This window comes from Equus caballus, chromosome 24, assembly GCF_041296265.1.
Source record: "Equus caballus isolate H_3958 breed thoroughbred chromosome 24, TB-T2T, whole genome shotgun sequence".
NCBI lineage: Eukaryota > Metazoa > Chordata > Mammalia > Perissodactyla > Equidae > Equus > Equus caballus.
The window spans coordinates 59153649-59179289 of NC_091707.1; the positions used below are offsets into that span (position 1 = coordinate 59153649).

At 57.7% G+C, this 25641-nt stretch overlaps 1 protein-coding gene and 1 long non-coding RNA gene across 4 annotated transcripts; one reads left to right on the forward strand and one right to left on the reverse strand.

Annotated features, from left to right (window-relative positions):
* The first annotated feature begins 21 nt into the window (after positions 1-21).
* Positions 22-3082, forward strand: LOC111770460 (uncharacterized). Its single transcript, XR_002803744.2, has 2 exons — positions 22-464; positions 1868-3082. It is a non-coding gene; the product is annotated as an uncharacterized lncRNA (long non-coding RNA).
* A 6460-nt stretch (positions 3083-9542) lies between these two features.
* Positions 9543-22186, reverse strand: GPR132 (G protein-coupled receptor 132). 3 transcript variants are annotated; one of them, XM_005605505.4, is made up of 3 exons: positions 21977-22186; positions 17226-17335; positions 9543-12087 (listed from the first exon to the last, which is right to left on the reverse strand). In XM_005605505.4, the coding sequence occupies exons 2-3, from the start codon at positions 17230-17232 to the stop codon at positions 11045-11047; spliced, it is 1050 nt and encodes a 349-aa protein (XP_005605562.1). In that variant the 5' UTR covers positions 17233-17335; positions 21977-22186; the 3' UTR covers positions 9543-11044. The 3 variants fall into 3 exon arrangements, with proteins under 3 accessions (XP_005605562.1, XP_005605563.1, XP_070105272.1); XM_005605506.4 differs by lacking the exon at positions 21977-22186 and adding an exon at positions 20753-20945; XM_070249171.1 differs by lacking the exons at positions 17226-17335; positions 21977-22186 and adding an exon at positions 14855-15530.
* Between the last annotated feature and the right edge of the window lie 3455 nt (positions 22187-25641).

Genomic DNA, 25641 nt, shown 5'->3' on the forward strand with positions numbered 1-25641 from the left:
TTCAAACCACGGGCGGGGCCTGGCGCACGAGTTCCCGCGCGGCCGCGTTGGCCGTTGGGGCCTGCGCCCTCGGCTGCCCCGCCCCCGCCGGCTCCCAGGTCTCCGCGCGCCGCTCTAGGGCGCCTGCGCAGGGCCTCCCGCGGGGCGGAGCGGCCGGGTGTGGGCGGGAAAGGACCGGGAGGATGGAGGAGGGGGCGGGAGTTAGGGGAGGAGCTCTGGGGACGGGGAGGAGGAGCGGGAAGTGAAATGATGAAAGTCGAAAGCAGGGGAAAGTTTCCATAGGAAAAGTTTCTTAGTGGAAAAGGTCATAAATAGGATACAAAATCCTGAATCCATTCAATCAAGTACCATTTCTTGAGTGCAGGCCAGGGCTGCAGAGATAACCAAGAAAAAGTGCTGACACTCTCCTGTCCTGTGATGGGGGTCTGAAGAAATACACAGATGCATACGCACCAGCCATGCTGGTAAGTGCTGTCAGAAAAAGCCAAAGTGGGGCGAGGACCTTGTTCATATGGGCCTCTGGGATAAGGGGGCCTGAGAAGACACCTGTCAATGCAAATAATCCGTAATCAACCTACAGATCAAAATTGGAGTGAGTTTATCATATGAGCCAGATCTGAGGACTATAGCCAGGGCTCCACCTTCCCCAAGGAAGGAAGCACTTGGAAGAAGCGGGGTGTACAGGATGGTTATATGTGGTCTTGGAGCAAGGAACATACATCAGATAAGACAGGAATATCACTCTTACTACAGTCACAAGATGCTTTCCTAGTACAGCAGGTCAGTGGTCACCAGATGAGCACAGAAGGTCTGTCACGAATCCTTAGTTTCTGGGAAGAAGTGCTTATCTATAAAGAAATGCTGATATGGGGGGATATCTTTAAGGGCATCCTTCTCAGCTTTGGGATGTTGTAAATGTTTAAAGCAGATGAACAATGCATGCTCGACAGGCCACGGCAGGCCTTTCTGGAAAAACAAGGTCAGGCCAAGTTAGTTTTAAACCAAATGGCTTCCTCATACCTCCAATATTTGTTATTGCTTTTCATTTATTCATCACACCAGAAGGAAGGGAGGAAGAAATTCCAGGCAGAGGGACGGGCTGGGACAAGTCCTTGAGGTGGCAGAGCCTGGTGGAGTGAGAAGGAATCTGTGATCCCCGCAAGTTTAAGTGGGGGTGGCGGTGGGGGACTTGGGCTTCCTCTGAGGGGGAGACCACTGGAGGGCTGCGCAAAGAAGAGCAGTTCCTGAATTGGGCTTGAGAAGAATCACTGTCGAGAGTAGATTCGGGGGGAGGGTGGACGTAAAAAGTCCAGGTAGATTACTGCAGTTCTCCAGGTAAAAGACAATGGTCTGTTATCCATGTGGGTACACACAAATTTAAAATGTATGCATGTCAAGCAAAGTGGAAAGACTAGGGAAAAATTTTGTCCCTAGACACATGCCACACAAAAGATTAAATTCTATAGCATAACCAGAGGTGCTCACGACTAGAGTCCACAACTAGGTACTGGGGGGCTTTGGGGAGAAGAAGAAAGAAAGAAAGAAAAAAAAAGATTGGCAACAGATGTTAGTTCAGGTACCAATCTTTAAAAAGAAGAAAGATTAAATTCCTTAAGTCACAGATATATCCTGAAAATGAAAACGAGATCAACAAAAAGTGGGCAAAGGATATTAACACACCGTTGAGCAAAGGAAATAGAATGTTCTTAAACTGCTGAAAAGGCACCCAGCCTCAGAATAAGAGCAATGCAAAGTAAAGCCACACTAGATGCCATTTTACGCTGTCAGATTGGCTAGGATCAAAAATACTCTCTGGAGTAAGGTAGCATCTTCCAGAGCGTCCTCTTTTTTCACCCCAAATGTCCAGCCGCCTCTGACTCAGCAGTGCTGCTGCCAGGATGTGCGTCCATGTTCGCAGAGGGACTCGTGCGAGAATGCCGGTGGAGGATTACCTGTCATAGCCCCACGCTGGAAACACCCCAAAGGCCCCCAACGGGAGGATGGCCACGCCAGGCAGGCACCCTGCCTCCCGCAAGAATAGGCTAGCCCTGGCTGCCCGCCACAATCACATGGCTCTCAAACACAACTGCAGGGAAAGAAGCCAGGCTCGAGTGTGCGCGCCGATTCCAAGGATGGAAAGTTCAGATCGGGCGGAGCTGTGCTGGGGAAGGGGAAGGCGTCTGGCCAGTAGGCACAGGGAATCTTCTGGGGCCCCCGTGAGTGGAGCTGTTCAATCCGTGTTCAGTGGGCTCCCTTTGGGAGCATTCTATATTTCTACTTCAGTAACTAAGCTAATAAAACTTCTAAGGCCAGGTCCACAGAAGCTGGCCCCAGGGGCTGTCTCCCGTGCTCCCCTGGCTGCGGGGCCCAGGCCAGGCAGGGTGCCTCACCGGCTGTCTTGTATCTTTGGAATTACCGTGCATGTGTATTACCTTGTCAAAGAATTAAATCTTTTCTTTAGTAAAGAAAAATATGCATTCAGGTCTTGCGCCTCACAGCTCAGCCCCTTCACCCAGGAGTAGCTGAGTGTGCCTGTGTCCCCACCTGCCTCTGCGCTCCCCTCTGCTCGTGGGCCCGGCTTGGGACCAACAACGGGGCTCCCGGCTCACATGCTGGGGGGTTCATCTCTGCCCCCGATCTGCTAGTGGGGTGGCATAGGCAGTGGCAACCTCAGGCCTCAGCATGGTGGCCCTGCCCCGGAGAGAGAGCCCATCTGCCCGTGTGGACCCTCTGGGGCCCCCAGCCCAGAGACCCCACCACCCTTCCTGGGCCTCCCCAGACCCACCTCCTCTCTGCCGTTCTGGGGGGCCGTGGACAGGGGACGGATTTGCTGCCAAGTAAAAGAGGCCGGAAGAGTTTCCTCACCAATCTCGGTTCCTTACCCAGGCCTTTGGATGTGGTCGGTTGAGAATAACGCTTTGACGTGTCCACTTTATTTAAGCATCTAGAACATTGTAACAGAAACGTGTGACTTGTTTTGGTGACCTTTACCGTCCTTAGGTGCCCAGAATCCTGGAAGATTGCTCATTTGTACTCTGTACTGTTACAAAAAATAGGAAAAAATGAACAACGTTAAGAAACACTTTCCTTTGTGTCATTTGGTATTTATCGAGAGCCACGTCACTAGCAGAGTTGTGCCATTTAAATTGTGGAAATGGGGCCCATCACGCATAAGGCTGGATCTGCTCCAGTAACAGAAATCCACCCAACTCATGGGGCCAGGAAGGGAAGGCGGGGAAGGGTCTGCAGGGGGCCACGGAGCCCGGGTGGACAGGACGTATTCTGTCCTCCGGCCTCTCCACTCCTCCCAGCCCCTCCCTGGGGCCATGGGGTGGCTCCAGGTCTCAGCCCCCACTACTTCTCCACAGGGTCTTTGTCCATGGACCTCACTGCTCGCTCCGTGTGCAGACCCCTGCCCTCGATCTCCCCATTTCCTGGGGCTCCTGCCCAGGTGAACAGCCCAGACCCTCTCAGCGCCCCCAGGAGCAGCTTGCGGGGGCCAGACATCCAGCTTTGGTGCTGCCAGCCCCTCCTGGTGGGAGGACCCTCCCCTCTGGGTGGGTTCAGGCCTCGGGGGCAGGCAGGTCATGTGCTGGTGCCCCAAAATGCCCATGACAGCCCTCCTTCCAGTAACCCGGGCTGCACACGGGTCACACGGTGCCTGAACCCACAGACGCCACCAGACCTGGGTGGGCCACGAAGGTGGCGGACCTAGGAGAGTTTGGATTCGATTTTGTTCAAGGAGCCCCGGGTCCCTCACGCGGAGCACAGGTAACTGCTGGCTGGTATCCCCACATGTGCCCCTCAGGATCCGCCTCCCAGAGGCCTGGAGCCCACCTGCCACCTTCCTCGGGGCACCCGGACCCCGCACCTCCCGCCCGCTCAGCCCCGCTCCACAGCGCCCCCACTCTGCTCTCCCTCGTCACGGGGTCACCCCTGATCTGCAAGCCAACACCCCAAACCCTCCCTCCCTCCCGTGGTCACACATTCCTCTCTGGTGCCCTCTTTCCTCTGCTCCCCTGATCGCAAACTTCTCCTCCCGCCTCGCTCACCCTCCTGGGGTCACTCCAATGCTGCTGACCCCCTTCCTGTCCTCCGGAGGCCACCAAGGGCCTGGGGCTCACACACCCGAGGGCCAGTGCCACCCCTCAGCCCTGCAGTGCTGTGGGGTGCCTTGGGGTCGCCCTTCCCACCTTCTCTCAGCTGCCGGGCCCCCTCCTCTCGGGGCCCCCTTGCTGGTTCCTCCTCTCCTCCCTGCTCCAGACGTTGGGATGTCCCAGGGCCCAGTCCTCAAACCGCTTACTTCTCTGTCTACACCCACTCCCTGGGTGACCTCACCCAGACCCACAGATTAGGCACTGTCTACTCCACACCAAAGAATTCATGCTGCTCCAACTGTAAGATCTGCCATTGTTTCATGCACCACTGTGGTAGGCAGGATTCTAAAAACGGCCCCCAAGACTCCTGCACGAACCCTGGAACCCAGGACGATGACAAGGTGTCACTCCGTGGCTGTGTTGTATTATACAGCAGGTTGACTGAATAAGGGCCTGACCTGGTCACGCGACCCCTGAGAGAGAGGAGTTTTCTCCGGCTGGTGGCAGAGGGAAGTCACAGAGTTCCACGCAGGAGAAGGATTCGAGGCACCACTGCTGGTTTTTGAGGATGGAGGGGCCACGTGAGAAGGAACGGGAGAGCAGAGAGCAGCCGCAGCCGACGGCCACAAGGAAACAGGGACCTCAGCACCACGACGGCAGGAGGCAAGTCTGCCACCAACAGGAGTGTGTTCAGAAAGGACCCCGGGCCCAGATGAGAAGGCCGCCGGCTGTGTCCTTGATCTGGCTGTGTCAGATGTCTGACCTACAGACTTCGAGCTAAAAAATGAGTATAGTTTTGAACCACTACTTTTGTGGTGATAGAAAACTAATCCAACCACAAGGAAAGAAAACGCTGCCTCTTAGCCGGTGACCAGTCCTCTCTGGTAAGATACATCCTGTCTTATCTGATTTAGAATGGCGTGTGTTCTCACTCATGCATATTCACCAATGTCACCCAAATTCACCCCTCCCGTCTTGCCCTGAGCTCCAGACATGTGCACCCACCTCCTCCTTTGTTCTCATCTCCGTGTCCCGTGGATATCATGAAGCTTAACACATCTGAAACAGAACGCCTACCCCCACTCAAAGTTTCCCGTCTCAGTCACTGGCTCTATCAGTCACTTGACACTCACCCAAAGCCCTTGGAGTCCTCCTGACCGAAGAGGCCAAGGAGTGGGAAGGGCAGGATGCAGCACACAAAGGCCCTCCCCTGTGTGTGGGCTTCCTGCTTAGATGGCTTCGCCTGCGGAGTCTCAGAGTGGCTGCAGCAGCTCCAGACCTCGCACCCAGTCTTACAGCAGGTCCAGGGAAAGAGAGCCTTTCCTCCAGAAGGCAAGCTGAAGTCCTGGCCCACTTCTCATTGGCCAGAATTGGACATGTGCCCTTCTGATGGCATTTGGCTTGGAGCAGCAGTTCTGGAGGTGTGGGCCTGCAGCGGCATCTCCTGGGAACTCGTTACAGATGCAAATTCTCTCAGACTCAGAAACTCTGGGGTTGAGTCCCACCCATCTGTGTTTTAACAGACCCACCAGGTGATTCTGATGCAGGCTGAAGTTTGAGAGGCAATCAGAGCCCACACTGGACCTGAACCCAAGGGCGGAGGGGCGGGCAGGACGGGTGGGCTGGTCATCTCCAGGCGGGGTAGGAAGAATCGTGATGGGGGCAGGTAATGTCTTCTGAGCCGCGAAAATGACAGGCACCAGAGCTCACCTTCCTGCAGACAGCCCCGGGGGAGGTGCTGGGAGGTCGCCTGGTGGGGCCCAGGGCAGAGCCGGCAGGGAACCTCAGCTGCCCTCCCGCCCTGCCTCCCGGCTGCCTGAAATGACACGGGGCCCATCTGGGCCTCTATGTGTCAGCGGGGGCTGCGCACCCCCAGAGCTGCAGAGTGGGGGGCGTGGGGGCCGGGGGTGGAGGTCTCGCAGCCACCCTCCTTGAGCCATAGTGGCCCCACACTGTCCCTCAGGGCCTTGGGGCCGGAGTCTGGACGGAGCGGGTGTGAGGTGCCCGAGTTATTGAAACAGCCTTATTGAGACGTAATCACAGAACATACAACTCACCCTTTTAAGGAGCACAAGGCATCGTTTTTAGTAGATTCACAGAGGCGTGCAGCCATTGCCAGCGTCAATGGTAGAACCTGTCACGTCAGAGAGAACACAGGACCCTCAAGCTATGACCCCCACTGCCCCGTCCCCTCGGCCCTAGGCGACCACCCGTCTGCCTCCTGTGCCCGTAGACTTCCCTGCTCTGGGCATCTCACGGAAGTGGAATCATGCACTGTGTGGCGTCTTGTGACTGGCTTCTTTCACTTGGCATGGTGTCTTCAAGGTCCGTCCACGTTACCGCGTGGGTGGGCACCTCACTCCTTTCTAAGGCTGAGTAACAAGCGACGTTCTGTTGCAAGAGAGACAAGCTTGTGTTTACCCACTCATCTCTTGGTGGACATTTGGGTTGTTTCCACTTTTTGGCCGTTACGAATAATACCGCTGTGAACACTTTGTACAAAGTTGCATGTGGACATATGTTTTCGGTTCTCTTGGGTATATACCTGGGAGTTGCTGGGCGCACAGTAACCCCGTGTTTAACGGTTTGAGGAGCTGCCAGACTGGTTCCCAGAGTGTCCGCACCATCTTGCATTGCCGCCAACAGAGTGTGAGGCTCCAGTTTCCCCACACCCTCGCCAACACTTATCCGAATCCGTGATTCTGGCCATCCTGGTGTGCATGGACGCTGGCCGTGTCCTGAAGGGGGTGTGCACGGGGAGCCTGCTCTGGGGCGGCTGGTGGCAGGTGTGGGGCTGTGCACTGGGCACCTCCGAGGACGGCCTCCCTGCTGCCACCGCCGCAGCCCGGAACCGGTCACAGTCCTGGCCCTGCCGGGGGCCTCGTCTCCACCCCACTGGTCTCCAGCCCTCCTGTCCCTGGAGTGGGCGCCCTGCTGGCCTCTGGGTTCACCCCCTCCGCGCCCCCTCCAGGCACCCACCCCCGATGCCTACCCCCACCCCTGCGGTTTCTCCAGATTCGCACCGAGGCCGTCACTGTCATTGATGGAGTAGCTGTCATTTGTCACCAGGCACAGGGCCACTCTCGGTTCCTCTTCTTCTCAGATCTGGCTTTGGGCCCAGGGGGCTCAGGGGACCTGCCAGCCCCGGAGAAGTGCCTGGCCCCACAGCCCCCTCTGGGTGGCCCCACGCAGTTTCCTCCCTAGGAGCCACTCGGGGGTGCTGCGCTCAGCGGTGCCACCTCCGCCTCCCTTTGGGTCCAGCGGCTCCCATCTCAGTGCCGTCCCCTGGGGGCTGCAGCCGGTGCCCCCAGAGGCCGTCACTGGGCCACACGGGCCTGTGTCATAAAGGAACCCGGGATGCTCCAGGCCCCAGGAAAGACCACAGAAACTAAGCCGGTGTCTGACTTGCTGTGGAGCACCCTGTGTGTCAGGCAGAGCGCGGGCAGGACGGACATGATCTCAGTGAATGTCCCCAACAGCCCTGAGGGCAGGTACTGTGGCCATTCCCACATTATAGGGCTCTGAGGGGGAAATAACCTTCCAAAGTGAGCTGTCCTCTCAAGTCCAGGATTTCAGATGGCCTTGGAGTGACATCCAGGCAGCCAGGATTGTTTCCTCCCCAACACGTCACTCCCCCAGGGTCAGGAGGCTCCGGGGAGGGGAGCCCTACTGGGACTGTGCCCCTTCTAGACAAGCTCCAGACTATGGGACCCCAGAATCTCCAGCCAAACCACCGGAGCCCACCCCCCCGGCCTACATGGCTCTCCTTGAGCCTGTCCCCCCGAAGTGCCCCCCAGGGTTCACGCCTGTGGCTGCAGCCACTCGAAGTGCCAGGTGGAGTGGGGGTGACAAAGGGGGCCTGATTCTGTCCCTGACATGCAGGTGTGTCTGCCAGGGCAGGAGGCCGGAGCGTGTCTGGCTGAACAGTCCGTTAGTTTGGTTGATAACTCTTCAAACATGTGGATATCCATGAGTGCTGAGATGTCCGGGGAGCCTGGGTGGCTCTCCTGGCTGGCACGGTGCTCTCCAGAAGCACAGCGTGGGGACCATGTGGCTACCAGTCCCTCATATTGTGACTCAAAGAACAACAAGGGGCCCATTCAGGCACAGGCCACGTCTAGGGGCTGGGAAGACAGCAGTGAACAAATAGCAGGGTGCCCCCTCTCCTGGAGCCCCAGTCTGGGGACGCACATGTGGAAAGGGGCTGGAGTGTAGGGTGGTGGGCTCCCAGTGGTGAGCTGCTGCATGGGTCTCTCTGGACTTCCTCTTCAGTTCCCACCTCCTTGCACGGCCTCGTGAGTACAGGGTGCATCTCACTGTGCCTGCCTCTGTCCCTCCGTCGGGGCGCTGAAGGGAGCACCTCGTAGAGGGGATGGATAGAAGGGAGGGAGGAGAAGAGTGAGGGAGAGAATGAATGAGCTAGGGAGTGAGTGAATGAGTGAGTCAGTGAATGAGTGAATGAATGAGTGAGTGAATGAATGAGTGAGTGAATGAATGAGTGAGTGAGTGATGAATGAGTGAGTGAGGGAGTGAATGAGGTCAGGGAGGGGAGCATGACCAGGAAGGCCGGACTCATGCAGGCAGGGCCTCTGGCTGAGGGGGGCCCTGGCTCCTGGGCTGACCCTTGCCCACCACTTCCCCAGCTCCCCTTTCCCTCAGCCTGCTGTCCCCTAGGGGCTCAGCCTCGCCCCCCGAGTACCTCCTCGAGACCCAGCACAGAGCCAGGCCCCTCTGTGTGGGGGCCTAGCATCCCTCCACTGCTCTGTGGACATGCATTGGTGGGTCCTAAGTGCAGACAGCCTCATCACCCTGGTCACCGTGAGGCAGGCTCTGAGCTGCCCGAGGAGAGAGGGCAGAAGGTGGTGCCCCGCGGCACAGCATATGGGGTCCAGACCCCCGCAGACCCAGCAGTGCCAGCGCCGGGCATCCAGACGGCCCCTGGAGCCCAGCATGGGGCTTTGAGACAGAAGCAGAGACACAGAGACAGGCGGTAGAGGAGGCCGTGTGAAGACGAGGCAGAGAGGGCAGTGGTGCGGCCACAAGCCCACGAAGGCCCAGGATGCTGCCGGTGCACCGGGGCGGAGGGAGGCCTGGAGCCACTCTTCCTCAGAGCCCCGGGGACTGCCCCCGCCCCCACCGTGCTCTGCAACTTCCAGCCCCAGAACCGAGAGAGGATCATCTTTGTTTTAAGCCATGTGGTGTGAGGTGATTAGTTCCAACAGCCCCGGAAGCCAGCACAGCAGATACCGTGGAAGCCTCGAGTGCCCGATGGCTGTCTTTGCCCTCCCCCCAGCCCTGAGTATTCCAGACTGTTCCCAGAATCCGCAGCCCATCCCTGCCCGCCCCTCTCATGGGCCTGGGCCTCCAAGAGAGCCCCAGAGGGAAGCATTTACCTGGAAAGGGAAAATGACATTATTCCATTTAAAAAGGAAGTTAGGACTGACGTGTATTTTTGCCTTTTTATTTCTAAACTTATTTTCTCAATGTCTCTCACAGTGAAGAAGGACAGTCGACAGCAGCCGTACAGAAATGAGAACGTAATTCAGCACTACGGCCCAGCAGAGCTTCCACGGCAAAGGGACGCTGCACTGTGCGTCGCGGGTGCCAGGCCCTCCACGCCCCAGGGGGCCTGCTGAGCTCGCTGGTTCGCTGGTTCACAGTGCTGTGCTGGGGGTAGGGGTGAAGTGCTTGAGGCAGAGGTAGTGGGCCAGCACCTGACGCTGACTCGGTGAGGTAGGTGTCGTTGGCCTTGCTACAGACGGGGAAACTGAGGCAGCGACACGACCTGGCCTAGATGAGGCTTGTCAGGGGCAGAGCCAGGATCTGACTCTGAGCTGTGTGGTTTGCAGGGCACCCACTTTCTCTCAGCCACACGGCAGACCCAGTTCCGGGCTCCATCCGGGCCCCATGCGCACCTTAGTGAGGGGCTGGAGGCGGAGGGGCCGTCACCTGCCTGCTCCCAGTTCGCTCTGTCCCGAGCCCTCGGCTGGCCTCTCCCCTGACAACGAAGCCAGAAGACGTTGATGTGAAGGACTTCCAACCATCCTCTGAGCCTCGTCAGCAGGTGTGCCGCCTTCCTGGGGAGCCCAGCAACGTTTCTAGCTGACAGGTGCTCCTGACATGAGCTCCTGGGGTTCCATGCTGAGGACACGTGGGCTGCCCTGCTGGGAGCCAGAGCAGCTGGCAGACTTCCCGGCAGCTGCCGCAAGGGGTCCGAAGCAGCCTACAGCGTCAGACCTGCTCAGCACAGAGCCAGCCCTAGCCGAGGGCCCTCGGGGCTGGGCTCCTGCCCCCGCCTGCGTCCTGGCTGTCCCACAGTGGCTGGGCACTGTGCAAAGATGCACAGTTTGCACACATGTGCTGAGGCAGAAGCACGAAGGCCCCACAATGTACTGTCACCATCATCCAATCAACGCTGGCAGAAAAGCACAGAAAATAAAGTCATCACCATGGATGCTGACCGGGCCCCCAGCCCGCGCACGGCATGTGCCAGCTGCTGGCAGTACCAGGCAGGCACGTGGCCTCTGCCAGCAGCCCTGCTGTTTGCTAATGGCCAAGAGATCCAGCCAGAACAAGCCACGTATGAAGAAGCCCCTTGCCTGCTGCCAGCTCCCCGGGCTCCCTGCAGCCGGAAGCATCACCTGACTCTGGGCGTGCCGCCACCTTCCACGTGGGGCTTCTGCACCCAGTGGGAGAGCCTAGCGGATTGGGACCTCCAAGGGGCAGAGGCTCCCGCAGGGTGTGGCTCCAGGAGTGAGCAATCGATGGCGTGTCTTCCCGAGGGGCTGCACAACCAGCACCACAGACCCCAGCTGGTGGGCTCAGTGGGGGTGCCAGGCAGCTGGCCCCCAGGCTCCTGCACCGGCCGTCCCGCCCTGCAGCACACTGGGCTCAGCAGGAGTGTTTGTTCAGCCTCTCCAGGGCACACAGTGAGCCCCATGTGCCAGCTATGACTCTGGCGCATGGACAGGCCTCGGGGACATGTGGCCATTTGCGAGTGACATGGGCAATTGCACCTCCTCTGAGTCCTTCGAGCAGGTGACATCCGTCTTTGTGGACCACTTTTTCCACACCTTGTGAATTCCAAATGCTTCTTGCCGTGAACGGCTGGCCAGCACATAGATGATGGGGTCGGCCACGCTGTTCACCGTGGACAGGCAGAGGAACACCACAGAGACCGTGTACAGGCTGCCTTCGAAGGCACACACGGAGTCCTCGTCTCCTTGGTAGTAGGAGAAGGCGATGGCTTTGATGAGGAGCACCACGTGGTAGGGGGCGAAGCAGACCAGGAAGATGACCACGACTGCGGTGGCCAAGTTCTTCACCTTGGCCTTCCGGGCGGCGCTCAGGCCCACGCTCAGCTTGACGCTCCTGAAGATCCTCTGGTTGGTGAAGGCGATGATGGCGAGAGGGATGGCGAAGCCGACGGTGAACCGTGAGTAGTAGTAGCTGGCGATCTTGCTGGTCATCGGCAGCGTCTCGAAGCAGGTGCCCTTCTCTTCCATTTGGAACACTGGGTAGTGGACAAGCCCGACAAGAACAAAGACGGACGCGGAGATGAGGATGGCAGTCTTCTGCTGGCGGCGGCCCCGGCTCTCCAGAGCGTACACCACGGCCATGAAGCGGTCGCAGGAGATGCAGCACAGGAAGAGGATGCTGACGTACAGGTTGCAGAAAAAGATGTAGCCAGTCACCTTGCAGGCCCACAGGCCCAGGGTCCAGCGGTGCTGTTTCCAGATGTAGAGGATCCAGAGCGGCAGGGTGCTGATGTACAGCAGCTCGCACAGCGCCAGGCAGAACAGGTAAACGGCCAGCACGTTGCCCTGGAGCGCCTGCAGCAGCGTCAGCCACGCCGTCAGGCAGTTGGCCGGCAGGCCCAGCGCACACACGGCGCCGTACACCACCACCAGGAACACTCTGCTCTCCTCGAAGGACACGTTGCAGTTGGAGGAAGCTATGCCAGGAGACAGGGTCATTGGGGTGGCGTTTCCTGTGGGACAGAGACAAGCGTGAGGATGGGTGTGGCTGGGAACCACGTGGAAGAGACTTTACAGTTCTAAGAAAGGATAAGACTCGTGGTAACTCCCGACTAGACCCACCGGGGATTTAGAAATTCCAAAGGAGTTTCTTAAAGTGATCCTCAGATCATTGATCGCCAACCTGACGGCATCACGGACAGAGAACACAGGCTGTGCAGAACCAAGTCCTTGCCACTCACTGAGGTCGTTTTGCAGAAGTGTTGTTGGTCTGCTCGAAAAGTAAGTTTACTCTCCAACTGCTGAGCAAGTGCTCTTCTGAGCCTGTTCTCGACAGAATCCAGGCTTGGGTGCTGCTCCTACCCTCTGCCAGCAGCTGCCACGCTTCCACCCCACCCCTTCCCCCGGCTTGGGCACAACCTCCTCCTGATCTGTCCCACTTTTCTGCCTCCTCCGAGTACCAATTACTGAAAAGGATGATTCACAACCCCTGTTGTGATGGTGGATTTTTGTCCACTTCTTGCAGTTCTCTCGAGGTTTGCTTTATATATTTGAAGCTCTTGTTAATTGGCACATATGAATTTAAAACAATTCTGTTTTCTTGGTGAGTTGGCCTCTGTATCATTATGTCACGGTGCTCTTATCTCTGTGGTAGGCAGAATACTGGCTCCCCAAAGATGCCCACATCCTAACCCCGGAACCTGTGAGTACGGTAGTTTGTCCGGCTTATGTGCAGTTCTGGTTACACAGCAAAGGGGGGTTAAGATTGCAGATGGAATTAAGTTGGTTAATCAGCTGACAATAGTAAAAGAGGGGGATTATCATGGATTATCTGGGCCGGCCCAGTGTAGTCACAGGGTCCTTGAACGCAGAAGAAGGAGAAAGAAAGGAGGTGGGGTGATGGGATGTGAGAACAGCTGGACCAGCCACTGGCGGCTTTGGGGATGGAGGGCGGGGCCACTAGCCAAGGGGTGCAGCCTCTAGAAGCTGGAAAAGGCAGGAAGTGGATTCTCTCCTGGAGCCTCCAGCCAGAACCAGCCCTGCGACACCTCGATTTTAGCCCTTTCACACTTCTGATCCCCAGAACAACAGATGATAAGTTTGCATTTTTAAGCCTCTAAGTTTGTAGTAATTTGTTACAACAATAGGAAAGTAATATAATTTCTCATAATGCTTTTAATACAAAGTCTTTTAGGGGCTGGCCCAGTGGCACAGCGGTTTAGTGCGCACGTTCCGCTTCAGCGGCCCGTGGTTTGCTCGTTCGAATCCCAGGTGCAGACACAGCACTGCTCGGCATGCCATGCTGTGGTAGACATCCCACATATAAAGCAGAGGAAGATGGGCGCAGATGTTAGCTCAGGGCCAGTCTTCCTCAGCAGAAAGAGGAGGACTGGCAGCAGATGTTAGCTCAGGGCTGATCTTCCTCAATAGATTGATTAATTAATTAATTAAAGTCTTTTGTCTGTTATTTAATATGAAATATCAGCTTTCTTTTGATGACTAACTTTTTGGCATGTTTTTCCAACCTTCTGCTTTCAACCTATCTGTTTCCTTCTGTTTTAGACATGACACTTATAGAACACTTGTGGCTGGATTTAAAAATCTAAGACTCTTGCATTCAGTCCATCTGTATTTATAATATTATTGACATATTTTGTTTTCTCATTTTATGCTTTCATTTGCTTTTTTCTGTTTGTTTTATTCCCCTTTTGCCTTCTGTTACAAGCTGAACTGTGTTCCTCCAAAAAGACATGTTGGAGCCCTGACCCCCAGCACTCAGAATGTGACCTTCTTTGGAGATGAGGTCTTTGGAGAGATGATCAAGTTAAAGTTAGGTCACTAGGGTAGGTCGCAATCCTCTGTGACTGTGTCCTTATAAAAAGGGGACATTTGGACACTGGGAGAAGACGGCCGTCCACACACCAGGGAGAGGGGCCTGGGACAGGGCCCTTCCTCACGGCCTCAGAGGGACCTGGCCTGCAGATGCCTCGGCCTCCGACGTCCAGCCTCCAGAGCTGGAGAGAATCCACGTCTGCTGTTTAACACCCCCGTCTGTGGTGCTTTGTCACAGGGACCAAGCAAACCGACACATCTTCATTTGGATTTCTTGAGTTTACTTATTTATTTGCTGTTGTTGAGGAAGATTCACCCTGAGCTAACATCTGTTGCCATTCTTCCTCTTTTGTTATGTGTGCCGCCACCACAGCATGGTGCTCACAGACAAGTGGTATAGGTCTGCGCCCAAGAACCAAACTCAGGCCACCGAAGGAGGCCACACGGAAGGAACTTAACCACTAGGCCCCCAGGGCTGGCCCTCTAGCATTTATTTTTAAATTCTGTTGTCCCCCCATCTATGGACTTGGAAATTATTGTCTATTTTAATCTTTTAGAGATTACCCTGGAAATTTTAATGTGTATATTTAATAGCGTCTAAAGTTAATCAAACCTTCACCCTCTTGAATTTTCGAGAACCCTCAGAACTGTGATCCTACTGGCCCTCGGCCGCTGTGTGTGGCTCTGGCGCAGTCATTTTAGTTGTGTGGGGTTTGGTCCTGGTTTTCAACCCCACGTGTCAGGTGTTGCGTGATTTCACACCGCTCATCCCTGTTTACGACCAGTCACACGCCAGCCCATCTTCTCCACGCTGCCTTCTTGCGTCTCCAGCTGTCCCGAGACGCCCCACCCCCCGTCCTTCCCTGAGGAGGAGAATTTACAAATTCTGAGAACAAGAGCCCGTTGTACAAACCCTCCCAGATTATGTTCATCGAAACGCCTTTTTACCCCAATTCTAGAAGACAGCTCCCAGGGGATCCGCTTCAGCTTGAGTGCAGGGAAGACTTTGTTCTTTAGTCTCCTGGCTTCTAACGCAGCGAACTCAGCGCCCAGCTGCCAGCAGGGTCCACGGTGCCCTCTCTAGCCACAGTGGCCACCAGCGGGGAGCCCATGATCTGGCTGCAGGAATGGACAGCAGGCTGGATGCGCCTGATGTGGCCACGGTGACCTCATGGAAGGGGCCATTGCTTCTCCATCCTGGTGACCCCTGAGTCCTGGAAGGCACTGTTGTTACTTACATTCTGGGCATGATGATCCCTTGACCTCCCCATATGGATGTCCAACCAGCAAGGAAAACTCGGCATGTCCCAAATGCCGACATCACCTTGGTGTCCCAGCCAGCTGTCCAGGGCTCCCATGGCCGGGCACGCTGCCTCCCAGGGATCCCAGCTGCCAACGTCCACAGCACGGTCACCAGCCGTGCCCCCGGCAGGGCGATTTGTTGCAGAATTAGACAGGGACAGTGACAGAGAGCGTTGCTTGTTTCCTCAGCTGAGGCTCGTCACAAAGGAAGCAAGTAGCTGGTACCCAGGGCCCCGGAGCTGCTCGGCCCCAAGCCAGGATCCTGCTGCCCTGTCTCGACTCTCACTGTTTCTCCCAATTTTGTTTCCCCAACTTCTTTATTCTGGTAAAATATATATAATACAAAATTCACCATTTTAACCATTTTAAGTGTCCAGTTCAGGGGCATTAAGTCCATTCACACTGTTGTGCAGCCATCACCACCATCCGTCTCCAGAACTTTTCATCTTCCCAAACTGAGACTCTGTCCCCAGGAAGCACTGACTCCGCCTCCCCTCCCCCAGCCCCTGCCCGCTCCGACCTGCTCTCTGTCTCTGACTTTGACTGCTCGGGGGCTCTTATGTGAGTGGAGTCACACAGGGCTTGTCCTTTTGTGACTAGTTTATTTCACTGAGCATGACGTCCTCAAGCTTCATCCATGTTGTAGCGTGTGCCAGGATTTCCTTCCTTTTTAAGGCTGAATAATACTCCACTGTGTGGATGGACCCCAGTTTGTTTATCTGTCTGTCCATCCATGGACGCTTGGGTTTTCCGCCTTTCGGCTACTGTGAATCAAGCAGCCATGAACACGGGTGTGCAGATGGCTCTTCAGGATCCTGCTTTCAGTTCTTCTGGGTATGCACTCGAAAGTGGAGTTGCTGGATCGTATGGTAATTCTATTTTTAACCTTTTGAGGAGCCGCCACCCTGTTCTCCACAGCAGCTGCACCGTGTTACGTTCCCACCACAACCTCGCCAACACTTGGTATTTTGTTTTCGATGGCAGCCATCCCAACGGATGTGAGGGGGCCACCCTGCCTCCTGACATTCTGGGACGCGTGCCACCACCTCCACTTGTAGGTGGAGGGGTCGAGGTGCAGGGGCATGAGCGAGTGGAGCAGATCCGGTTGCCAGTTCTTTGTACAAGTGATGGGGCTGCAGCTAGTGGCTGGAGTCAAGGTGAGGGGCACCAGGCCCCAGTGGGCGGCTCTCAGGTGGGAGCTATCCCCACCTGGGTGGCTCTTCCCCCTTGCCGTGCGAGGTCTCCATGGAGCTGCCCCACCCCCTGGCCCCAGCCCTGCCCTACCTCCCTCTCAGTGCAACCCTGTCCTGCCACGGCTCCCCAGTGGTCACACACCCGGGGTCAGAGCTTGAGGGGGAGGCACACGTGAGGCCTGTGGGCCCCTCCCTGCCCCCTGCCACTCCACCAACACTACCCACCCCTGTGGTGTGGCTACTGGACTCTTAATGTAGTTCATTCCCAAGCCACCTGCTCGGGGGCCACCTAGCAGGACACTCGGTGTCCGGTCTTCACCTTCCCACACCCAGTCCCACCTCCATGCCCAATCTGTGCCCAGCCCGGTGCACAGGCAAGAGCCTGCCTGGCCCCCACCCGTGTACCCAGTGGACCCTGAGCTCCTGGGAGGAGAGCCTCCCTGGGGTGGGGGCCGAGGAGCACCCTGTAGACGGGGGAGGCCCCCATGGGGCACCTGCGACTGCTCTGTGGCTCGGCACTGGGTCTCTCACGAGATACGGGCATGACATGAGCCCCAGAGGACACAGGAGCCTGTGGGCCTCCTCTCAGCCCCAGGCCTGGGTTTTTCTCGCACTTCAAGGGAGTAAGAAAGGGGCACTTCCCTCTGTCTCGATGGAGAACCTCTGGCTTTCTTGTCTCTGAGTTAGTTCTTATTTCGATAAACCTATTCTTGCATGCTAATTTTTGATGTACTCATCCCAGTTATGAGATGAAGCACACGGTAGCCAAGCTCTCCCAGGCCCCTCCGGAACGCCTAAAGTCAAGGGAGTCACGCGGCTCTCACCAAGCATCTTCGCGGGTCCGGTTTCAGGCAGCCCTGTAGTAAGCTCTCCAGCACCCGTCCGGAGTCTTGTCCGTCCCACTGAGAGGTTTACTCCAAGAGTTTAAAAGGACCTGAAGGAAGAGCAGATAGAAATTGTTTTACAGACATCAGATTAAATCACCAATGAAGTCATTCGACAAATGGTTAGTAAGCATTTACTATGCACCGAGTCTTGTATTTATCCTGTGGGAGACACCAGCAGGTCCTTAATATATAAAGAACTCCTGCAGATCAACAAAAGAAAGAAGTGTCGAAGCCAATGAGCAGATAATTCACAGAAGAAATAGAAACGGCTCCTAAAAACCTGAAAAAGGCTCAGCTGCACTTATAATCAAAGAAATGCAAACACAAACATCCAAATGATAGTCTCTTTTTGCCAAATAGGTTGGCAAAAATACGGAACTTTAATTCTCGGTGTCGGTGAGAGTGTGAGGCCGTGGGCACCCTTTACTGTGCTGACGGACCATAAACTGGCACAAATGTTTCAGAGCACAGTTTTGCAATCTATTTCCAATAATCTTCAATGTGCTTAACTTTTGATCTGGTAAAATAGGAACTTTTCCTGTTGAAATAATTACCCCAGATGTGAAGCAAATGTGACCTAAAAGCATGTCACAGCACCTTGCCCCACGTGAAAGGGACTGGGACCCCCAGGAGAGTGCCCACGATGCCCTCAGTGCACGGAGCAGGGGCAGGTCTGAAGGCGCCACGGATGGGGGTGGCATCCAGGATGCCTTATCTCTCCGCTTCTTTCCCCAACCAGAGGTGCCACTAAAACAGGCTCCGTCCTGATCAGCCAGAGACAGTCTGAGGGGAGGCGATCCCTCTAAACCCGTCCTCAGATGGGGTGGATGGCGCACTCAGAGCCCCGAGGGGCTGCTGCTGCCGCTCTGCTCTGTAAGGCAGGCCCGGGTGTCTGTGGGTCCCGCAGGAGGAGGGAGCGGGGCTGGACCCAGAGGGGTTACACACTGCCTCTGGTCCGCCTGCCTGGTGCCGGCCCAGCCCCCACCCCGCTGCCTGGTCATGGGGAGGCAGCGGCTGCATCGGCTTCCTGGGCCCGCTGGCCGTGCTGCCAGGAGATTCATCTCACAGAGCTCCTTCTACAAGCGTGTTTCTATGAGCTGGAAATAACAGGAAGCCAAGATGTTTACACCTGAAACTTCAGAGAGTTCACTGACTCTTTGAATTTTTTAAAATACCCACAAAGATGAGAAACAGAAGCAAGAAGGAACCAGGAAACCATCTCCAACTGATGCTGACCTTTTGAGAAGGACATCCCCTGGGGGCCGGCAGGCGTGGGCCTGGAGGCGCTGTGGCTGAGGAGGTCTCCCTCGCATAGGACTCTGCCCTCAAGGATACGGTCCAAGGCACTCCCGGCCGTGGCCCTGTGGGGCTCATGTGGCGCCTGGGTCTGTGGCCCAGCGAGAGATGCAGACCCCCGAAACAGAGACCCGGCTGGCTCACGGGTGAGGGGGGTGACCCCAACTAAGGGGTCCCGGGAGGGCAGATGTTCAGCTGGTGAGGTGGCTGCCTGGGGTGGGGCCTCCAAGAGAGGGGCTGCTGGGATGGTGGCCCACGTGGAACAGTCCTGGGAGGTGAGGCACCAGCCTCAGCCCCGGCCAGATTCCTTCATCCCCATGAGGCTGAGCTGCCTGGGAATGGCTCCTGGCAGCCCGCTGCCTTCACGGTAACTCCCAGAGCTTTCTGGAAAGCTGGGAGGATGAGCCTCCGAGAGGGGCTGTACGGCCTGCTCTTCCCCGATGTCGACAGGAGCAGAGGAGCGTTGTGTCTCTAGAAGCCACTTCTGCAAAAGCCAGAGGAAGTGGTGGAAATGCTCGCCCCCCTCCAAGACGAGGTCTGCAGGCAGGGCGGCCCTCCCATGGCGCTGCTCCTCTGAGGCCCCAGACCCTGCACTCGGGGAGCAGACTGACCAGGGCTGAGGCAGGGGGTCCTGGGGCAGGCTGCTCCGCCCCACCTGCCCTGTGCGGCCGTGTAGTGCAAGGCGCCGGTGGCCAGATCCAGGGCCACGTTCCCATCTATCAGGTTCTGACGGTCTGGCTGGACAGGTCAGGGGTGGGGGGCCACGTTGAAAGAACCGGCGGGCCCAGTACGAGGCCCAGGTGGAACAGCCAGGTGCTGGGGCGTCCTGAGAGAGCGACTCACAGCCCTCCAGGACATCCTGGCCCCCCTGGGCCACTCCTGCCCCTCCGTCCACTGCCTGGACCCACCTTCCAGCCACCCGGCCTTTCACTCCTCAGAGCTCGTCCCATCCCTGGGCCTTGTCCAGGCCAGTCTCTGCCTGACGGGCATGTGGCTTCAGGTCTCAGGCCCCAGGCCTGCTCCCAGGGTCTTCCCAGACCTGGTGACCCCTCGCCCGCCCCCTCCTGCTCCCCGCTGTCACCACCTCCACTTTCTGCTTCCTCTCCATGCTCCCCATGTGTCTCCCCGACCCCTCGAGGTGAGCAAGACATGTAGGGGGCCTGGGCCTCATGCCTGCCCAACCTCAGAGGGTCCTCATGTTGTCCTTGGTTAGCAGCTAGGACCCTGGGCAGCCTAACCCTGGGTGAGGAATGGGAGCATGGACCACGGTGTCCAGCCTGGCTGCGATGGCTGTGGACAGAGCATCCGTGTCCAGAGGAGTGGGCTGCCCACCCCCGGGCCCAGGCTCTTCCTCTTGCTCTTTTGGCCTCCAGCGGGGCTGGGTGTTGGTGGGAGGCCCAGGGCCTGGAGGACTGGCTCCTCCATTGCTCAGCACCAGCCCTGCGCCCACCCTTCCTGGCAGCCCACAGCAACCTACTCTTTTCTCTCATCACCCCGTAGCCCAGCCCACCTCTGGGGACCCACAGAGGAGGGCTGGCTGTGGGATCGGTGAAGTGTTGGACCCGTGGGACTGGCCCTGTGCAGATGCAGGGCCTGACTCCAGGCCAGACCTTGGCCTCGGGGAAGGGCCAAGTCCGCCATGCCCACAATGCCAGCCTGGGGCTGGGGGACGTGGGGGTCTCCATCCTTGGTCTGTGCCCTGGGGGAACTACAACAGGCTGGGCGCCCGGTCACTGCCCACCCACAGTGGTCCTGCTCGTCTGGACACAATGTCACGATGAGGCCACTTGGATGACCCGAGTCGCAAGGCCACAGGGTGGGCAGGCCCCGGTCAGCCCGAAGCCCCATCACACCTGCCCTGGGTCTTCTACCCTCCCTGCCTCCCCGCCCAGCCAGCCCTGCCGTCCCCTCCCGGCTCCTCACAGCTCCAGCCCGCCTTTCCCGTGCCACTGCCACCACCCCCAGCATGCTCACTTATGGCTACTTTGCCGTTTATTATCAACACAATGGTACTTGGACAAGCCCATTTTCCGGATGAGAGAGTCACTACGTTCCGGATGGACACTCACATGACATGACAAAGACTCATCTCCCTGGCGCTTCCCCCAGCAGCCCGGGGTCCTGTGTTTGCGCTGTGTCCCTCCAGTCTTTTAAAATATAATTTTTACCTTTTTACTGCGGAACTTTTCAAGCGGATGCAGAAGCGCAGACAACGAAGCCTCGAGCATCCCCCACACGCACAAGCTTCCACCTGCCCCGTTTCACTTGCCGTTTCCAAGGGCGGTTCCCCATCCTGGCGCACACTATGAAGACCCGCTTCCTCAGCCTGGGCGAGCCCCTCTCGCGGCTTGGCTGTAATTTCTGTAACCGTTTCACTGTCACTGGACATTTCGAGTTATTTCCCATCTCTCACTCCCACGACCCGAATCTCTGCCTCAGTTTCTGTCTTTGTGTTCAGGGTGAACTCTGGGAGGGACTGGCTAAGTTACCAGCCCCAACAACACACCCACCTGTGCTCTCAGCAGGCGGTCCCCCACCTCCATCTCACCCCCTCCCAGTATGGGGAATCCATTTCTGTTTCTCTCCTTCTGGTAGATTTTTTTAAAACGCATTTGTATTTCTCTAACTGCTGCTGAGGTGGAACCCCCCGTGTCAGCCGGTTCTTGCTTATCCTCTCCCTGCTTCCCCCAGGGTGTCCCTGCCCTCCCCCCTGCACCTGGCAGACCTAAGCATCATCTTATCTCTGTCCTGTGCACAGAGAGGAACTGCCCAGCCCAGCACCCCGTCCTCAGCAGCCAGCCCCCCACCGTACGTGGCAGACCTTTGCGGAACATCCACTATGCCAGGCGCATCTCTGAACACCGTCCTAGGAGGCCCACGAGCTGTCTGGCCCCAAGACCATGCCTGGGACCCAGCAGAAACCCCACGCTGTCTCCATCCTGCCCCACGTGCCCCTCGGCCCAGGCAGCCCTGGAGGCAAGGGAGTCAGACGCTTTATATGCCACCTCCTACCCAACACCCCGAGAATCAGCAACAACCACATGGCACCCAGGAAGCTCCCCAGAGCCTGGGAAGAGGCGGGGAGATGTCCTAGGGACGAGCCCGTCCCTGAGCTCCCACTTCCCAGCCCCCGGGCCAGCAGAAGAACATCCCAGGGTAGAAGAGTCTCTGAAGGACCAAGAGGAGACATTGTCCCTCTGCCCCAGCTCCTCTCCCCCGCATCCTCCTGCCTCACCACCCATTTGTCAGCACCGGTGCCTGTGGCTTCCCTCTTGGTGAAGGACCGGGTTAAGACCCTCAACAAAGCCCCTACCTTTATACCAACAAATCAGACCCCCACCCGCCGGGGGCTCCCTGTGACGGCTCCCGAGCGCGAGGAGCCGGGGACTTACCCAGGCCACCCCGCTCCGGCATGCCTTGAGCTCCCCTCCCTGCAGGGGCAGCTGAGAACTTCCAGGAAGTTGCAGAGTCCCAGGGTGACAGCAGCACGGAAACTCCCCTAACCACACATAGGGCAAGCCCTGCAGTTGGTCAACCTGGGCCACTGCTGTCTCGCTGGCGCCCCGTCACTTTCCTAGGGGTAGATGTCACGAAACTGGACCAAACCCACTTCTCTTCATGGCTCCCACAACACCGTGAGACAGGCCGTGCCTTCTGCATTCGCTCGGGACCTTCTCAGTGGCTCGGGCCAGCTGAAGTGAGCAGCTGGTGCCTGGAGTCCCCAGCTGGCCACCGCAGCACATGCAGCGGTGGGACCACCGAAACAGGCTCCAGCTCCCGGGCTCGGGCTGGGCTGCACTCCTTGCAGGCAGGGTGCGCGGAGCCTGGCGGCCCCCAAGAGGCCTCGCCCTCCCAGAGCACCCACGGGGCGCCAGCCCAGCACTGCCCACGGTGGCCCCAGGACAGCACCTGCCATTTCACACGGGCTCCCATCCTGAGGCGGGGTCCTGCCCGAGGATAGGGGCTAACACGTTCTGTCCTTGTCTCTGCCCCTGAGCCCCTGAGCTGACCCCAGCAGGGCCTAGTGGCCTGTGCTGGTGGATTTCTCCGTGAGGGGCCACACAGGGTCCCCTAGGACACAGTGTCCTTCACTGAGGCACTTCAGGCCTTGGCAGGCACGGTGGCTTGTCTCTCCCTGGCTTACAGGACCCCAGGCTAAAGGCTAGAACATCTTGGATCCAAACACACAGCCCAGTTTCCTTGGCGAGCGCGAGGCCTGAAGCCAACCCACTGCCTCCTGGATGGACCGCCTCTGCCCGACGGGCTGGTTCTGGGGCACGGGTGAGACCAGGGCGCCGTGCAGGCCCTCCCTGCGCACACCGCCGAGGCCTGACTCAGCCAGGCTCCTCAGCTGTGGGCTGGGGCTGGGCCCGCCATGTTTCTGGGGTGGCAGTGCCCAGCCCTGTCACAGGCACGGCCAGCAGAGGCATCTCCAGGCCCGGGGAGCCCCGTGGAGGGTGCTCCCCTACTCAGTCCTTCCTCTGGGAGCATTTGGGTCACAGCCCACCTCAGGTCACAGGGCTCCTCTTGGTTCCACCCTGAGCAGTGATCTCTCAGAGCGGGGTGCATGGCTGCAAGTTCCTAGAAAGCAGGGCATGGAGCATACGTGGGTCTGAGCACTGGGCTCACTCCAGCCTTCTGGAAACACCTGCCAAGGGGGCTGTGACACCCACCACAGGCCACCGCCCAAGGAGTCACCTACCTCATGGGGGCTCAGGCCCAGGACAGTCCTTCCAGAACGAGCAGTAGCCAGTGGACTGAGACTCTGGGTGGACTCAAGACCCCCCGTCCCTTGGGAGCCACCTCCAGAGGCCCCAGGATCTGAGGGAGGTCAGGCCTAGTCAGGGCAGAGCCAACATCGGGCCAGCCGGCCAGGTGCCCCGGGGATGGCAACAGACAACTGTCAATTCATGCTGGCCTTGCTCCCTTCTGCACCCCAACTTAGGGCTCCCTACACCCTGGCTTGTGGGTCCAGGTATGAAGCACAGATCCAACCCAGGTGGTGTCACCCTCTGTGCCACAGCTGGTGGGCCAGGGATGGCAGCCAATCCCAGGTAGGCCAGCTGATCCTCCCCATGGGGGCCTCGATGGGGTCTGGGAAGGATGGCTGGGCCCCTGGGGGGCAGGGGCCGAGTGAGTGAGCTGAGACCCCGTGGCTGTGCCCACCCCCACCCCCAGGGCCCACGTTGCCGCCTCCTGCACACAAATTCCTGACCAGTGAAGCGGGCGTGTGTGAGGATGGCTTCGGGGAAGAGAGGGGCAGAGGGGCCCAGCTGAGTCGGGAGTGGAGAACACTGGCCTGGCCACGGCTCTGGCCTTTTTCCTGAGGGCTGAGGGTTTCCAGGTAGCAGAAGGGGGACCCTGCAACCCGCTTTGACACTGCCCCTGGGGTCCCCTCAAGAAGAGAGTCACTTGCTTCCATGATGCCCAGCTTCCGCTGGACATGTGCCCGAGAAACCTGGAAGGGCTTCCCCATGCACCCTGCCTGCACTCTGATGCTCGTCATCCAAGACAGGGGCAAACCGTCCACCGCTGTGAACAGGCTGCACTCACCGCTTTCAACTTCAGAAGATGGAGAAGGGCGGACAGCTCCACCCCTCGTCTGCCGTCCTGCTCCGCGCTCTCCGGGCAGCTGCCCAGGGGAATTTGCACATCCCTGCACCTTGTGTCCACTCTCCTTCCCATTTCTAAAGACTTTATAACGGAAAAAAGGAGAGTCATGAAGCCTCGTGTGACCACCACCAGATTCCTCGCATGTAAGGAGTTTCCCAGGTGGGCTTCATCCAGAAGCGTCCAGGTGTCTAAGCAAAACGCAGAAGGACCCGGCACTCGACACTCCTGAGTTCACCCCCAGAACCAAGCACCCTGCATGTCGCAGAGCCGTCCTCCTGGCCCAAAGCGCACTGTGCCGGCCCTGCCAGCTTCCCCAGTGGTCCTCAAGAGGTTTTCCCGTGAGTTCTTCAAGCCGGGGTGCTAGCTGAGGCACAGCATCACAATCGGGTGCCACAGCTCTGAAGTGTCTTTCAGTCGGAAGCAGTTTGACCCTGACCCTCACCCTGACTGGGTTGTTTCAGGAAATGTCGCACTCTGGATTTGCTTGGCTAGGTCCTTCTGGGTCATTTAACGTGCTCCTCCATCACCAGTGACTAGAAGCTGTTCTAACGCCTTGGTGGCTCAGCAGAGCGCGTCTGGTGACGGTACCTCTGCAGAGCAAGTGACAACAAAGCAGCAGGCTCACGGCTCTCTCTGATTCCTCCACAGCGAGGCACACGCAGATGTCACTCCTTGCACCCTCGTCACCTGTCCCAGGAGCTTCTCCTTCACGCCTAATCCCGCCACGTAGAACACTCCATTAGGTTTCTAAGTGGTGAGTTTCCAGTTGAATGGTGCTTCCACGTCATCAGCTGGGGGCTGGTGTGGAAAGGGCGTGGCTCCCCACGGGCGGGGTGACGGGCTCCTCCAGTGGGAGCTGACAGCTTGATTCTAGCTCTCTCTCTGAGTATCATGAAGGACTCATAGTGGGCCAGCCTGATGGTGCAGCAGTTAAGTGCGCACGTTCCACTTCGGCGGCCCAGGGTTTGCTGGTTCGGATCCCGGGTGCGGACATCACACCGCCCATCAAGCCATGCTGGGGTAGGCGTCCCATATACAAAGTAGAGGAAGATGGGCACAGATGTTAGCTCAGGGCCAGTCTTCCTCAGCAAAAAGAGGAGTACTGGCAGCAGTTAGCTCAGGGTTATTATTCCTCCAAAGAAAAAAATGACTCATAGATTCTTTTTTTTCAAGATTGGCCTTGAGCTAACATCTGTTGCCAGTCTTCTTTTTTCTTCTTCTTCTTCTTCTCCCCAAAGCCCCCCAGTATCTAATTGCATATTCCAGTTGTAGCCCTTCCAGTCATGCCATGTGGGACGCCACCTCAGCACGGCTTGACGAGAAGTGCCAAATCTGCACCCAGGACCCAAACTGGTGAAACCCCATGCCACCGAAGTGGAGCACGCGGACTTAGCCACTCGGCCACGCGGCCAGCCTCAGGACTCACAGAAATTTTACTGTGGTA